This window comes from Leuresthes tenuis, unplaced genomic scaffold (assembly GCF_036924035.1).
Source record: "Leuresthes tenuis unplaced genomic scaffold, fLeuTen1.0.hap1 SCAF_16, whole genome shotgun sequence".
NCBI lineage: Eukaryota > Metazoa > Chordata > Actinopteri > Atheriniformes > Atherinopsidae > Leuresthes > Leuresthes tenuis.
The window spans coordinates 29,543,215-29,560,523 of NW_027325370.1; the positions used below are offsets into that span (position 1 = coordinate 29,543,215).

The 17,309-nt window shown below is 39.3% G+C and overlaps 3 protein-coding genes across 3 annotated transcripts in view; 2 read left to right on the top strand and 1 right to left on the bottom strand.

Annotated features, from left to right (window-relative positions):
- Positions 1-17,309, top strand: part of LOC140271521 (tubulin alpha-1C chain-like) — a 366,226-nt gene that overhangs the window by 323,963 nt on the left and 24,954 nt on the right. The window lies entirely within an intron of this gene.
- Positions 816-11,776, top strand: pmelb (premelanosome protein b). The gene is made up of 12 exons (XM_072367239.1): positions 816-873; positions 2,794-2,889; positions 3,105-3,251; positions 4,426-4,554; positions 4,744-4,905; positions 5,115-5,447; positions 7,225-7,455; positions 9,163-9,300; positions 9,397-9,499; positions 9,582-9,787; positions 9,861-9,951; positions 11,441-11,776. Exons 1-12 carry the CDS (start codon positions 816-818, stop codon positions 11,601-11,603), a joined length of 1,857 nt encoding a protein of 618 aa, XP_072223340.1. The 3' UTR covers positions 11,604-11,776.
- On the bottom strand, positions 12,565-15,572 carry LOC140271519 (tubulin alpha chain-like). Its single transcript, XM_072366767.1, has 4 exons — positions 15,448-15,572; positions 14,060-14,282; positions 13,807-13,955; positions 12,565-13,718 (listed from the first exon to the last, which is right to left on the bottom strand). The coding sequence occupies exons 1-4, from the start codon at positions 15,448-15,450 to the stop codon at positions 12,738-12,740; spliced, it is 1,356 nt and encodes a 451-aa protein (XP_072222868.1). The 5' UTR covers positions 15,451-15,572; the 3' UTR covers positions 12,565-12,737.

Consider the following 17,309-nt stretch of genomic DNA (forward strand, 5'->3'; position numbering starts at 1 on the left):
CCCACATGACAGGTGGCAATCTTACCTCTACACTATCCAGACCCACAGTTCCTAGCCACCTGGGGAAAGTTTACTCTAGGGTATTGGGAAAGGTGGCTTCGACCAATTGTCGAACCTCTGAGCCACTGTAGGGAGGGATTATATATCCCTTTTAGACTGGGAATGCCTTGGGATCCCCCAGGATGTCCTGGACAGTGCCGCTGGAGAGAGGGATGTCTGGGTTTCTTTCACAAACCTGTTGCCCCCGCCACCCAACCCAGGATAAGCATAAGATAATGGCTGGAGAGATGAGAAATTCAGTCACCAAATTTAAAAGCAGATGACCTGCTGCATTCAATCCAAAAGTTAAAATGGATCTTCAACAGTCTTTAGCCTTTAGTTTATTTACGTTCAATTAGGATTTCACAGGCTGCTCCCATCTTTTATACTGCATTGTTATTGATTCATAACATGCAGTCACAGCATTTACCCAATCATCTAAACCTGGAGGTTTAGCTATTTTCCTATGTCTCCAATAATTCTGGCAGTGGTGACGCAGAATATTTATTTGAAAATTGTTTCCTTCAGTCATGTTGGGCACTGTGTTTCATGATCAGGTGTTGCCTTGCAGCAGTAACTATAATCCCTGAGACCCACATGTACTGTAAAAGAACAAATCAAGATCAGTCTAACTGCCCTTGAATCTTACTGGAGGAGGAGCGGTCAGCAGAAGGGAGGGGTTTCTGCAGATAAAATATCCATTAGTTTATAAAGCCAGTTTTCTGTTGCCCACTGCTCACTGAAAGGATTTTTCACATGGAAGTGGTGCACTGACAATGGGGACATCTGCTGTACTGTTGGTGCTCTTGGTAGTAGCTTCACAAACTGTGGCAAGTGAGTAGAGGAAATGTTTTCTTTGTATTAGAACATGTGTACACCAATCTGTGTTTTCATATCTAGACTTTTCTATTAGAAAATGTACAATATCTGAATTTTGATGCAGGAAGTGAGAATCTCAGAACAGAATAAGCTGTTCTGACTTCAATGGAGAGAAAGCCAACCAGATCATTTGCTTGTGGAAAAGTGCTGCAACAAAGAATTACCTAATTTAGTAGCTATATTATATTATGTAATTATATCATTTTAGTCTTTTATATAAAAGATCAGATTGGTGATCAATTAATGTTCATGTTAATGTTGATGAATTATTGTTCATATTTGGATGATCATAAAAGTGTTAAAGAAATGCAGTACAATATTCATTTTGAAATTGAGTTACGTACCAAATAAATAAAAGGTGGAATTGAATATCATATCAATTGACTTTACTCATAACTTTAATTTTACTCAAAATTTTCTCAATTTACAAATAACTAGACTTACACATTATAAAGTCAGTGTCCCAAACAACAGTCAAAATGCAGATGTTCTGTAAACTAGATCTAATCCCTGTATTCCTTTATCTATAATTAGGTGTTGCCTAACATGTAAAAAGTCTTTGTTAATTGTTGTACTTTGTTAAAGTCTTTGTTCTTTGTTATAACTGTATAAGTACTTTTAGAAAATTACCATGATTCTATAAGGACTCATAAACAACACATAGTTTACTTGATTTCCTTTTTCTGGATATAGGTTTTATGGAAGCTTCTATTTTTTTTTTGGCTACACCCCTTGCTCTTTACAAGCAGGCTGATCTCAACTCTGAGTCTAGATTTTCAGTAACCTTACTGTACTGCGCATGGATGTAAATGACACAGAATTTGATATTTAAAGCACTTTTTTTTCAATTGATAGAGAGACTTTGAAGTTGTTTTAAATTAAGTGATGGGTGAAAAAAATATTTATTCCAAAGTTAAGGTCAAAATTTTCCAAAGTTAACACTCTTCCCCTTCAGCCTTGGAAGAAGCTTTTGACCAGAGAGGTTTTCTCTGTTTATCATCTCTTGAACCTGATAGTCTCTCCTGCACTACATTATATTGCAAATCACTTTGCATCACCTTGGAAAGACTTCTTTTGAATATAAAACGGACAAAAAAGTCAACAGCAAAGCCCATGAGTAGAGTAATAGAGAAGCTTGTTTGAATTAAATGCTTGAAAACAATTCAGATTGAATTCATTCAAAAGTGTGATTCAGCTAATTATGTTATCTGCTTTAACATTTAATCCCAAATTCAGCTCTGTAATAAAACCTTGCTCACACTGAGCTTAACATCACATGAGTGGGATTGGTACCACAGGTTTGACCTGGTATTAAAATGCCTTTTTAATTAGTTATAGGCAGCCTCAGCCACATGTAACAAACTGAACTAATTAATCTGTCTATTATCCATCCATCCATTTTCAATACCCACTTAATCTGTCATTTGGGTTGTGGGGGGGCTGGAGCCTATCCCAGTGGTCATTGGGTGAGAGGTGGGGTACACGCTGGACAGGTCAGCAGTCCATCACAGGGCTACACAGAGACAAATGAGACAAACAACCACACACACGCTCACACTCATGCCTAAGGACAATTTAAGAGACACCAATAAACCTAACATACATGTTTTTGGATGGTGGGAGGAAGCTGGAGTACCTGGAGAGAACCCACGCATACATGGGGAGAACATGCAAGCTCCACACAGAGGGGCCCCAGCTGGGGGTTGAACCTGAAGCCCTCCTGCTGTGAGGTGATGGTGCTAACCACCACACCACTGTGCAGTCCCCTTTCTATTATTTCTATCCAAAATATCTGAATAATTTAGACCCATAACTAATATGGATGGGTGACTATGGATGAGTATTCATCTAGTGTATTTATTCTCAATCTTTTAGAGCCCAAAACCGGCTTCACTCAATATCCATCATGGAACACTAGGATGTATCCTATCTGGAAAGATGATGACCCACGATTCAAGGACTCCTGGAAAGGTGTGTGTGCAACATACAGTTGTTCCAACCATATATGTGGTCATTGATTTAAGATGACTCTGGTGTGTCTAGCTTTTTTATTCTCTTAATGTACAGCACTTTGGTCAACCATTGTTGTTTTTAAACATGCTTTACAATAATTTTGTATTGGATTGAATTGGTTACATGGGACTGACAGACATGAAAAATCTGTGTCTCTCTGTCTGCTGGTGGAGGTGGAAGAGTTAGCTTCAATGTTGGGAATGATTCACCAACTCTGACCGGAGCCAAAGTCACCTTCACCATCGATTTGGAGTTTCCTCAAAACCAAAAGGTCCAGCCTGACGGAAATGTAGTTTGGGCCGAAGACTGTACAGTGAATGGTAATACACACACATTTGACCAACTGTAAGATAATGCAATTGTATAGTGTCTTTTATACAAGATACAAGAAAATGTGTACTCATCATGCCTCCCGTGTGCCTCTCTTTTTCTATAGTCTGATAGAACTGATGGGTGCTTCAAAGATAAATGGTCACATGAAAAAAAGTGCAACTCAACTTAACTTTGTCATTTTTCAACATATATAGTATAACAGAGGAATAAAATGTAAACTCTATGGACCAAGTTTCATGGGCAATGTAACAATAAATACCATGTTAAGAAAAATAAGAAAATTAAAGACATTCATAACACTCATTTGGCTCCCAAACTGCAACCCAGTCTGTGGTGGCAAAGTGTCCCTAAAGAGCTTTATTTTCTCTCCAAGTAGGAGCTGGTACAACCTGGGAGAAAATATTGCTGTAGGATTATGTATAAAAAAATTCCTGATGAATGGGATCAATGCAAAAAAGGTAGAATTTAGTTTAATCATTGCATCTCTGCATCTAAGCGTAGTCGCTACCTGTTAAGGCTGAAGTAGTTTAGGGCTCTATAAATGTCCAATTCCAAGCTTGTTGGCATACCATATAAACCTTTATTTAGGACAAATGAAATATAGACAGTCATCAATCATTTTCGTACTGTTCAATCAAATATTGAAAGTGTGGCCACTCAATAATGAAGTTGTGGCCACAACTTTATAAATTGGTAATGTCTGATGTTGTGGTAACATATGGCAACAACTCAGTTATCTTGTATACATGCATTAGTAATCTGTGACCACAACTGAGTAACATGTAACCATTGCTTAATTAAATGTTTTCCACAGATAACTAAGACATGGTTATACAATAATATATTATTCTCACGTATTAGTAACCCATGGTCATTTGCCCAATCAGTGCTGCTCAGTTGACATTGATTTTGAGTGAAATGTCATGACAGCCTTTTTGATAGTGTAAGATTTGATTCAGACTGTCATACTCCACAAAGGAATGGCAATTTATTTTTAAATAACACCATCATCTGACCAACATGTATATTTGTGTAATTATTTGAAAATAAGTGAAAACTCCAACCACTCCTCAGTTGTAGCTCATTATGAAGACAGTAGAGCTTACACATTGGTGTTTTTAGCTCAGGTAATTGCAGTTTTTGCTACCTCTCTTCTTAAAGGAATAAAGTATCGTGAGTCTGAGTCAGTATACGCAATGCACAACACAAACTGGGAAGCTGTTTTTCCTGATGGAACACCAGTAAAGAAGGATAAGAAACCAGCCTATGTGTTTGTGTGGAAGACTTGGGGTGAGTGTAAAAAATGAATACTGCTAAATTACGGTGATTTTTGTTGGTCACAAAGCTCTCTATGGTTCATCAATCATTTGACAAGCCCAATCATATACATATTTGATGTCATAAGATGACTTAATTAACTTACTCTGGATAGTGTCTTTTGAATATTATCACACTGTGCTCTGGATGCTAATTTTACAGATCGGTACTGGCAGGTTGCAGACGGGCCATCCTCATCACTGACCATTGATACAGATGGCATTCCCCTGGGATCTTACACCATGGACATTGTTATTTATCACTACCGGAGCAAAGAGAGGTTCATTCCTCTGGGATATGCCTCAGCTCAGTTTTTCATCACTGGTTAGTTTCACTGTAGAGAAGCATTTAGAAGGGCTACAACTTACAGTTCACCTTTTTAGAAATGCAGAACTCTCCCTAGAGCTAATGAAATGTAAATTGTATTTCTTTACTCAGACAAAACGGCCACACACTTCAAAAGTGCTGAACTGATGATAACTAAAAGGGTCTAATATTTAATCCATCATCTTATTACTTGCTGTACTCCACAGATCAAATCCCCTTTGCTGTCTCCCTGGATCAAGTGAACGACATTATGTCTGGGGACATGCACTTTGTTCAAAACAGGGCAATTGCCTTCACCATTACCCTGCATGACCCTAGCGAGTACCTCAGCAATGCAGATATCACCTTCAACTGGGACTTTGGGGATGAAAGTGGAGCTCTAATATCCAGAGAGTTGACTGTCACTCACACCTACATCAACTCTGGCTCATACAAGCCTCAGGTGGTGATTCAAGCAGTCATCCCTGACAAGGCCTGCAACCCACCAGATGATAACCCAACAATGGCCCCCATTCCATCTGATGATCAGGCCACCACATGTAGGTTACAAATGTTATCATTCTATCACATGATACTTTTTAATGAGGACCATAAAATGCTTTTCATGTGTGGTTGTGTTTTAAATTGAAGGACACAAAGGGAAAGATGCATAATTGCTGTGGTTGTGGTTATCCAGCACCCCAGTGTAGACATTTTTGAGGTCAAACTATAAACCAGTCTATACAGTATAAATTAAATAACCTTACAAAATATCCCATTACAAATTGTGTAATGGATGTATAAAAATCTTGGATAATGTTATACTTGGGTAACTAATGATAACTTCAAAAAGCTGACAACCTAGGCGCCCTCTAACCAAGAGCTGTTTCAATGCACATTTGAGAAAGTGAAGTTTTTTAGTAACAGACACAGAGCCTATTATGTGTAAACATAGAAAATGTGTTTTTAAAAGCTTGAGTTAGCTACTTTTAACACATGGAACACAGAAGATTCAATTTAGTAACTAATTTTGCTCATCAAAGTAAGATCAAACACACTGTACTTATTTAGTCTCTTCTTTTCACTGCAACTTTGTCAATTGTGAATTCTTTCACAGCTTAATTAAGTGGATGTGTGCAACAAGAGCATTTGAAAAGGGTCAACTGTGTCTCTGATCCATTTCTGTTAGCACACAGATATCCCTGTGCATCTCTCTCAGCCCCCCTGTTGTTCTCTGACAAATTTCCTTTAATTTCTGATACCCCAACCTCGACAACTCAATGCTGTCTAACCAGCTAGCTAAAATTACACCAGCAATCTGGCTAACTTTGCTAAAATGGATGAAATAGTTCTATGGATTGTCTTGACTAATGAAAGAACCCATTAAGCTAACAAGATAATATTCGTTCAATCATTGTACTTGATTTGTTCACTTTTCGTAATTATTTTGTTCATACAAGTTTTTGCTTGTGAAGCCAAAAGCAAATAGTACAGCAAATTAGCTTTTTAGTCAGACACCAAAGACTGAAATATTGACTGTATGCTATTTTTTGCAATGCATTTCTAAGTTTCATGGCTTATACCGAAAATCCACAATAAAGTGTATAATATAATAAAGTGAATAACTCTCTCTTTCTACATAACTTTCCAACCTCTTGCTGCACATTAACCAACAAATCCAGTAAGTCAGATGGCAACACTGTAAATATACTATTTAACATAGGCATTGGTCAGATAATATGAAATAATTTTTTCTGTTAAAAAAATCAAGTCTGAGATTGGAAACAAAAAGACCAGCCCTAAACAGCTGTCCTTAGGCTATAGTTTATAGTAGATTTTCAGCATGATCAATGAAACATAGGAACACATGGCAAAAACAGCATACAGAAAATCTTAGAAATCTTAGAAATCCTTCAAAATCTACGAATCACATTTTCAGGGAAACTTATCAGCCTATCAAGAAGAGCCAAGTCTCTTGAATGCACATCATGGCATTGGGATAAAGGTTGCTCTGCTGTACTGGCACTATGTGTTTATGCTTTGTTCCTCCTAACTGACTCAGACGTATTGCTCCATTGCTCAGGCACTATATGAATGTGCTGGTAGGTGCAATGTGTTAGCTGTCTCTGGCAGTTGATCGTCATTATGCAGGGTTAACAAGCAAAAATATTTTTTTGCCAGATATAAAAGTAGTGTCTATATTCTTATGTATGTTTGATGAAGTAGGCACATGACTGTATTTCCTAAAATATCAAATTATTCTTTAAAGGTCTATTTAACACATGTTTGCTGTCTTAGCTCAACAGCATATAATTCAGCAATCTTCTCTTTGTGAAGTTATAGTGCCTGCATTGGTGTCTGCTATACCCATACTCATTTCAAACAAGCCAACTGGAATGAACGTCAACATGGTTCCCTCAGACACTGAGGAGGACAACACTGAGGGTGAGGCCTCCACTGCCTCTATTACTCAACCTGCCCAGCAAAATCCCACAATGGCAAAGACTCCGTCACAAATCAATCTGGCAACTTCTGGTGACAAAGATAACAAGCTGGCAGCGGCAACAGGTAAGCTATTTGTTTATAAAAAAGGCTTGGTTTCCTCCAAAGCTAATAATTCAGAAAAACAAGCAATGTCTTCTGTTAAAGTGCAGAACACTGAACTCAAAAACTGCTCTATAGCCAGATGAATTAGATAAGCATAAACATATTATAAGCATTATACATATTATAAGACATTAAGAAAGACCTGAAATGTGCTTGGCCTGGGTGGAAAACTGCTGACTTGATCTGGGGATATTGTCTATTGGTGGAAAGAGCATTTTTGGGAATCTCCTCAGTCTGACTAGTATATCCTACATTGAATAGGCATAGTCAGAAGACTTGGGGGAATGCTCACCCATCACCTTGACAGAGGCTGCCAAGTTAGCTAAAACGTTTCCCTCCAGTCTACATGTGTTTTGTGGACTTGGAGAAAGCTTAAGATGATGTCCTCTGAGGGATTCTTTTGGGAGTCCTGCAGGAGTATGGGGAGTATTGCCACCAATACTATTTGTAGTGTTCATGGATAGGATTTCAATGCATAGTTGGGGAGAAGAGGGCGTTTGTTTTTGGAACTTCAGGGTTGCAGCTCTGCTTTTTGCGAATTATGTAGTTCTCTTGGCCTCTTCAAGCTATGTGTGGACTGGAGTGGTTTGCAGCCAAGATCAGACTCAGACCCTTTAAATCTGAGGCCCTAATTCTCAACCAGAAAAATGTGGAGGACTCCTTCTGGGTCTGAGATTAGTCTCTGCTTCCAGTGAAGGAGTTAAAGTATCTCTGGATCCTGTTAACGAATGAAGGTAAGTTGAAGTGATGGACAGATGGATTCAGTGTTTGTCAGGGTGCCGTTCCATTGTTGTGAAGAGGGAATTGTGTTGTGTTGTGATGTGTGTTGTTGTGAAGGCAAAGCCTTCGAATTTCTGGTCCAACTTTGTTCCAACCCTCACCTATGGTTACAAGATTTGGGTAATGACCGAAAAAATGAGACTGCAGATACAAGCTGCTGATATAAGTTTCCTCTGGAGGGTGGCTGGGCTCAGCCTTGGAATTAGAGTGAGGAGCTCAAGGGGCCCTAGGGTACTCACAAAACATACTACAGGAATTTCCTGTGCTGGGAATACCACGGGATCTCCTATGAGGTGATGGAGAGTGTGTCACAGGGGAAATGGATGTCTGGGTTTCCCTCCTGGACCTGTTGCCACTGCAACCTGACCTTGGATAAGCAGAAGATAATTTATGAATGGATGGATCGATGATTGCATGAATGGATTGCATCTGTTCCCAAAAGGACCTAGTGAAGCTTTTCTACTGTCTATTCATCTGTTTAAAATTCTATCTGTTGTTTTCATAAATCGTGTATTCATCATTCAGTTTGTGCTTTTTAACTTGAGGCACTTTATCAGTGTAGCACTCCAAATTTTGCTGTATGGTTCTGAACAATACTATGAATATTTTTGCGTTCTAGTCTATTCAGCTGTATTTTGTCTTACATTTCCTTTCTATTATAGTAATCTGTTTTTTTAGTCTGTTCACGTTATCCTTTAAGGTTTTGCAAGCAAGTCTTTGTTTAGTGAAAACAAATGGTGAGATGGGTATATCAGGTTTGATGTATCTAAATGTATTTTACAGTATATGTGTAAATATGGCTGAGTGTGCAAATGCAGTTTAACATGTTGACATAAACTTCAGTGGGAATAATTAACAATGTAATATTGGCCTGTTTGCTCTTTTCAGATGCAAAGAGAACAATGAGATTAAAAGGCAGAACTACAGCTGTTGTTGTTGCTAAGAGAGATGCCAATGATAAGCCATCTGATGATGACTGTGTGATATATAGATATGGCTCCTTCTGCACTGGCATTGAAATTTTGGGTGGGTTACTTTTCATCACAGCTGTTTTCATCTGAAAAAATATGGTAAAACATTCTAAATGACCAATAGTGATTTCCTCCACATTTTTGTTTTCAGAGGCCATTGAAAAAGTAAGCATTGTGCAAATAGACAAGACTGTGAAGGCAATGTCTGGAAAGGGCACCAATGTTTTAGATATCACTGTTACCTGCCAGGGAAGGTGAGTATTTGTGCATTACATTTTAAGCCAGCTGCAGAACGAATAAGGTTGTCTTTACTGTTGGGGTTTCTTCTTCATGCAGTCTTCCAAGGGAGGTATGTAGTGTGATTCTGGATGAAGACTGTTTGAAGCCAATTCACATAACATGCAACATGGTGGAACCTTCCAAGGACTGCCTGCTGGTGCTACGTCACTTTTTCAATGACTCTGGAGTCTTCTGCATCAATGTTTCCATGTCAAATGATGTCAGTTTAGCTGTCACCAGTGCCAAAGTCAACATTGACACGGGTAATGCAGCATTACCACAATACACCACTTCATAAATGTCTGCTTTGCGCTGACAGTGAGATCTTTGTTTCAGGCTCAGTTCTGCCCTCCTCTGTCCCCATTGTCATGTTGCTGGGTGCCCTTGTTCTTCTTCTCGCAGTGGGGATAACGGCTTACTCTTACATGTAAGAACTGTAAATGTAATTATGTTGAAGATATCTAATTTTACCTACTGGCATTTATGAAGAACCAAATAAATTTTTTTCGTTAATTAGAATGACATATTCAGTAGTATTTTCAACAAAATGATTTTGCACTTTGAAATAGATTCAATGTAATTCTGCACCTTATTTTGTATGCATAGATTTCCACGCACACAAACTGGTTCCATCATTTTCTTCTACCACTCTTACATTAACTCATTCAACAAATGTAAATTTATCCAAAACATTTTACAAAAATCAGGGAAAATGTTGGGTTCTGTAGCTCTACTATGAACACTTCAGCATGTGAACTAGGGTAGCCAGAGGTCAAAAGTGTGACTCTCCAGGCGATGGCTAACTAATCTAGTTCCCAATAGATAGGCGCCAGACTGTTTACCTTCGAGTCTGCTCAAACTCTCATGGCTCTGGCTTGATGTCACTATGAAATCAAATCTGATGATTAAATATTTATACATTATCTTTCTCAATCTGTACATCACCTATGCACTACTATCTGGCACAATTATGACAAAAAGTATTTTAAAGGTATCGGAGAGATTGTCATTTCTTTGAAACAATTAAAAATATCCAGCACTTAAATACATTTTATGCTAATTTCAATAAATTCTTTTGGGAGGGAAGCATGCTCTTTAACTTCTGTTGCAGGAGACCTTTAAAGAGCAATTAAAAGAGCAATAATGTCTTACTGACGTTGAATACCCTTTGTTCACATGTGCTGGCTCACATTAGTACCACCTTGTAAATAGCAGAGATAAGTGTCACTCTATATTTAATTGGCCTCTGCTTCAGAGGTAGAATTTTTCTCAACTTTCCATTGGAAGTGATGGTAGCATAGCAAACCAATGGATCCATAATTCAAAATCAGCAATGCAAGAAATTATGCCATTCAAAGTGAATGAGAAGCAAGATCATTGATGTCTGAAATGCATGTGAGTGACGTCTTCCTAAAGGTTCAATATGTATTTCAACTTATTGTAAAAGCTCCAAAATCCAGCCAAATCCAGCCTCAGTAGACAAAAGTGAATATGAAAGTGAATTTGCAGGGGGAGAAATCTGCTTGATGGGGAGGTGGGTTATACCACTCTGTCTAAGCAAATGAAACATGACCTCTCTGGTTTATCTGGTTCCCAAGCTTTCAACAGCTGCTGCAGCTGGAGGCAAACCCCAAGCTATTCTGTGAGATGAAACATGTCAAATAATTTTGTGTTGACAGTGGTCACAATGGGTGAACTAAAGGTAAAAGCTACTCAGAACGAGGCCACCAGGGAACCAATTAAAAAATTTTTTAAATTAAATGCCATCCATCCATTTTCTATAACCACTTATTCCAACTCAGGGTCACAGGGGACCAATTGATTCTGTTTATAATTCACCCATTTCACATTCACAATCACTCAATCAATGTTGGATACTTCACATGACTCGTCTGTATTTGTGGTTCCCTGATTAGGCGCTTTAAATCCTACAGTCCCTTGAAGGAAGACATTCCTGCATTTGAAGGCCTGCAGCATAGCAGGGCTCACAGCTGCACTGGAGCCTTGATGTTTTGGAACTCCCTGAGCAGACGGGGAGCCGTCGACAACTGTCCTCTTCTTCAGGACAGGCCCCTGTGAATCACCAGCCTCACACAACCTAACAAAAACCAATAGCATCTGATTTAAAATTTACAAGCACTGTGGCTTTTTATACTTTTGTACCTTTTTTTATATATAGAAAACTTCACAAATGTGTAACATTTATGACTGAATCAGGTAATATCCTGTAATTATATCTTAGAAATGCTGATTTTGTGAGCCCGCTTGAAGCTTGTTTGAATGTGAATTCTTCTATTTGAACAAAACTGAATTTGATGGTTTTTCAAATAAACATTGTTTAAATGGCCAGTACTTTTTGAGTTGTGTTACATTAAATCAAACATCATCCTGTAGTTGATAAAAAAAGTTTGATGATCGTAAAAAATGAAGACAAACTACCATATCCCTCTGAAAATAATAATTTTTTACACATTAATTGTAAAAAATGGAAAATAAACATCTCTTTCCCTCTTTTGAGACACAATAAATAAAATGTTCTTCCATCAAAAGGCGCATACTGACACCTTTTTTTAATAAAAGGATTTTGCCAGCATTAGTGGCCTTTATTAAATTGCTTTACTGTAAAAGAGAACAAAGAGAAGGAGATGACATGTAGCAAAAGGCCCCATTACCTCATGAAAAACCCCAGGCAGCAGTGTTGAGTAGCTTTAGCTTCTATACATACAAACATCTTTAATGTAAATAAAATATAAGCTTTACATCACCTTATGTTTTGGGTCATATATTGCAAACACATTAAGAATCTAACTGAGACATTTCTTCGAATAATTATGTCACATTAATATTATTGACTATAACTGCAGAAATTGTGATGACTGTACAACACTAAGCAGGCTATGAAACAAAATTACTGTAAAACTTTTTTTTTATAGTCTATGTCTTTATCTCAAGAGCTTAAAATTCTGAATCTGAGAATTTACATTAAAGGACACTCACATTAAGTTAATAAATATTTAGAATGAATAAAAAGACAAACAACTTCACGTCACAGAGATTTTATTCAGAGCACAGCCAAACTTGTCATTTTCAGTAGTTTTAATCGAACAGCCAAACTGATACTGTAATTGATAGACAGACATCTCTGTTTGGAATGCATTCAAGAACACATTGCAATCAATTATTTCCTTTTTAGCTAATTCCGCCATGTCCCTTTTAATACTCTTCTCCCTCTTCCTCTCCCTCACCCTCAATGGAGTCGACTCCAACCTCTTCATAATCCTTCTCCAGAGCTGCCATGTCCTCTCTGGCCTCAGAGAACTCTCCCTCCTCCATACCCTCACCCACATACCAGTGAACAAAGGCACGCTTAGCGTACATCAGATCAAACTTATGGTCAAGCCGAGCCCAGGCCTCTGCAATAGCAGTGGTGTTGCTCAGCATGCACACAGCCCTCTGGACCTTGGCCAGGTCTCCACCAGGAACTACAGTGGGAGGCTGGTAGTTGATGCCAACCTTGAAACCAGTGGGACACCAGTCCACAAACTGGATGGTGCGCTTGGTTTTGATGGTGGCAATGGCAGCATTGACGTCTTTGGGCACCACATCACCACGGAACAAGAGGCAACAAGCCATGTACTTGCCATGGCGAGGGTCACATTTCACCATCTGATTGGCTGGTTCAAAACAAGCATTTGTGATCTCAGACACTGAAAGCTGCTCATGGTAAGCCTTCTCAGCCGAGATGACAGGGGCGTAGGTGGCGAGAGGGAAGTGAATACGAGGATATGGCACCAAGTTGGTCTGGAACTCTGTCAGATCAACATTGAGGGCACCATCAAAACGAAGAGAAGCAGTGATTGAGGACACAATCTGACTGATCAGCCTGTTCAGATTGGTGTAGGTGGGGCGCTCAATGTCTAGGTTCCTACGGCAGATATCATAGATGGCCTCATTGTCCACCATGAAGGCACAGTCTGAGTGCTCTAGGGTGGTGTGGGTGGTCAGGATGGAGTTGTAGGGCTCCACCACAGCAGTGGACACCTGGGGGGCTGGGTAGATGGAGAACTCCAGCTTGGACTTCTTGCCATAGTCCACAGATAGACGCTCCATCAACAGTGAGGTGAAACCAGAGCCAGTGCCTCCACCAAAGCTGTGGAAAACCAGGAAGCCCTGAAGGCCTGTGCACTGGTCAGCCTGAGGAAACAAAGGACGGGACACAGTTATATAATTTCATTGATATTTTGAAGGTGAATTTGAAAAGAACTGCTAACACTTTACCCACCAGTTTACGAATTCTATCCAGAACCAGGTCAATGATCTCTTTACCAATGGTGTAGTGTCCACGTGCATAGTTGTTGGCAGCATCCTCCTTGCCAGTGATCAACTGCTCAGGGTGGAACAGCTGGCGGTAGGTTCCAGTGCGAACTTCATCTGAGGAGACAATGAGACACTGAATTAAATGTGATTTACAGATATTCTGACATTTAACTAAAATTTGCCTAACTTATTGTTCATCTAGAAGAGATTCCGGTTACCGATGACAGTGGGCTCCAAGTCCACAAAGACTGCTCTGGGGACGTGCTTTCCTGCTCCAGTCTCACTGAAGAAGGTGTTGAAGGAATCATCTCCTCCTCCCAGAGTCTTGTCACTGGGCATCTGTCCGTCTGGCTGGATCCCATGTTCCAGGCAGTAAAGCTCCCAGCAGGCATTGCCAATCTGGACACCAGCCTGACCAACGTGGATGGAGATACACTCACGCTGTGGGGAGAAAAAGGAGAAAAGAAAAAAGAGATTAATTTATCTATTTTAATTCAATTTCAGTTTCACATTCTGTCATTGTTTTTACACTAAACCTATCATAGAAATTGCAACATAAGCGCATTTGAACATCAGGGACATTTAGTTGCCCCTCCTATCTGAGAGGAACAGTCAGTGCAGCAGGAGGCACCTCCCTGCACCACAACCCGCAGGGGACAAAAATGCTTGACAACAGTCCCTGCAGAGGCAGGACACTCTCCTCTTTCCTCCAGTATTCTTTGCCCTCTTGTCTTTTTTTCCACCCTCACCCCTCTTTTGCAAGCATAAGCTCACATGCAAATTAATTTGCCTGAGCACAGGCAGCACACTTCGTCAGCCTGGAATATTCCACTTACTCTTCTTAAAGATACAGAACCACAGTTGCTGCTTGGAAACAAGGAAAAAAAATAAAACATAAAAAATGTCCAATTTAATCCCTCCTGTTCTGCAATATTGAAATCAGCAAAAAGATAAACCATTAGGATCAATCAGTTGAGAGAAGGTATGTGTATTCTAATTTGATTTTAAATATCGTAATTGTATGGTAATGTTACAGTAAGATCCTTCGGTTGCATCTGTTTATCTTCTTAAATCATACCAATATAAGAGAATAAACATGTTTGTTACTGCATCCCATGAATTAAACATGGTAGCGGCAATCGAATCCATCCATCCACACCCAATTTGCCCCTCCCTGCCTTAAACAGGGTAGGTTAAGTGTAATCAGTCAGATTTAAAGATATTCACACATTAAATTAGAGGAAAATACATATAAAACGAAAAAGAGGCGGCTGGTTTAATATATATTTTTTATTGTCCTCGCTGTCGTCTAAATGCTGCCAGTCAATGCATTGTTCTCATCTGGTCACAATGATAATCAGATTTTGCCACATCTGCAGGAAACTCTATGCATCAACTGTAAAATCACAACGTTCTCTTTCATTTGTAATATAACTAAAATTAGTGTAAAAATAAAATCAAACGCACCTAAGCATTAAAATGTCATGCAGGGCTGGAACATCTTTGACGACGTCGTGTAACAACAGAGACATCGGCAGAGACACCGGCTGCTGATTTAACCTGAAATTCCACTAATTGTTTCAGCAGATTATAGAAGCAAACTTACCATGTTTCCGATAAGGTTCAAAGCAGAGGAGAAGGAAGAAATGTAAAGAAAGAGGTTTTGTAAGAACGGGGTGTTTGCGTTGCGTGTTGTACCCAACGGGGTCGATGCAACAACTGCTGAATGGGAGGGCGGTGCGACCAGATTTATACATGCGGCACGAGCGACTTGGCCCTGTGCGCTGTGGAAAAAACACGACTCTAAACACCGCCATTGGTTAATACTGCGCAGATCCTGTTTTTCGGTTTCTGGTTTGGACAAAATATTTGCTTTAAAATCAGTTTTAAGTCCTCGGCTATTAGATAAATATAGTTAAAAATGAAGGGTGTTTAGAAGTGCAAGCTTGGGTATTTGAGGATGCTGGTATATTTTGATGATTTGTTTTAATTGTGCAAATATTTCTCTTATAATTGTTGATATGGAATTTTTTGAGGGCATGAATTGAAGTCATACAGACTGAATAAACGATTTGTTTCAAACTAATCTTACTTATTATGCATACAACATGATTGAGTATTTTCTTTAAATGTGGAATTTTCCCAGAGCATCTGAAACATCACAAAGGAGGTGAACTGCCTGAATGCTTTGACTGCACTTAAAACTTCCCACTAGAGCTGATGCCTGCTGGCAATCCATGTTGCAGAGGCCTGCCATGGTGTACATCGGAGATGCCAGCTCCTTGACTCTCCTCCCTCTTTGTCCTAGATTCTCTGCAATGATGTCATTCAGTGGGGCGATCACGTGACTGCATGTCTGCATGTCTCTGTGTACCTCTACTGTTTAGCAGCACAGAGGCTGGGCTCAGCTTCTTCTGGTTCTGTTCTGTTTGAGGAACTGAAATTGCCTGGAGAGCAGTTTATGTGACATAATGGGGGTATCAGGGAACTCGACAGCAGTGGCTGCAGTTTAAACTCCTGCAAGGAATGAAAATTATATTAAAAGAGGCTTGGGAGACACAGTCCTTATGTGACTTGATCAAAGCTTTTCACATTTATTGTAATGCTGAAAAAAACATTAAAATGAACTGAAAATCAGGCATTTTGAACCCAAAAAGCGGACATTTTCGTGGGATCGCTCATTAATTCATCAGGGCAGCCAGTCATGGTTGCTTTACTCAATATGAACGATAGGAGAAGAGACAGAAGAACAGGAAACAGCCATGGCTGACAGCCAGTGTTTTTTTGAGAGAACATTCTCCATCCCCTAGCCCCTCCTCATCTTCTTTTTCCTCCCCAGCAGCTGTGAGGCAGGGAGGGTCAGAGCAGCTGTTCACTTGAAGAAGAGAGGGAGGATGGGAATGCTAGAGAGATGGGAGTGGTCCTTCATAGCGTGAAACTGACCGCATTGCATCCTTCCATAGAGAATATGATATCTATGAAAGTGATTGAGCATATTTTCCATCGACCACAGCTGAGTTACTGTATGAAGGGACTGTCAGATAAACTGGGTTGTGGGGAAAAAAGAAGAAAGTTATATTTATTTTCACGAGCAATACTTTGAGCTTTTGTCAGAACTGGCTCTGAGTTTACTCGTGTGGGGTTAAAAGGGTGGGGCAGTGCCTCACAGGAAAACTGCCCTACAGGAAACAGGAATGAGAGACTGAAATTTACAGAGAAGCCAAAATCAATGTTGTGCCATTAAAACATCTGTTAAGATCAGTTAATATTTCTACATGTGGAAAATGACCATGAAGTCTGAATGGTAAAATCAGCACAGTGAGAAATTTATACACAATCGTGACTAAAAATTTAACATTAAAGCAGGTTTACAAGAGAAGGAAAAAGCACATTATCAATCAAATGATTAAGCATAGACAAAAATAACCACAAACAGCTACAGACCTTTTTGTTACAGCAAATAGTCAA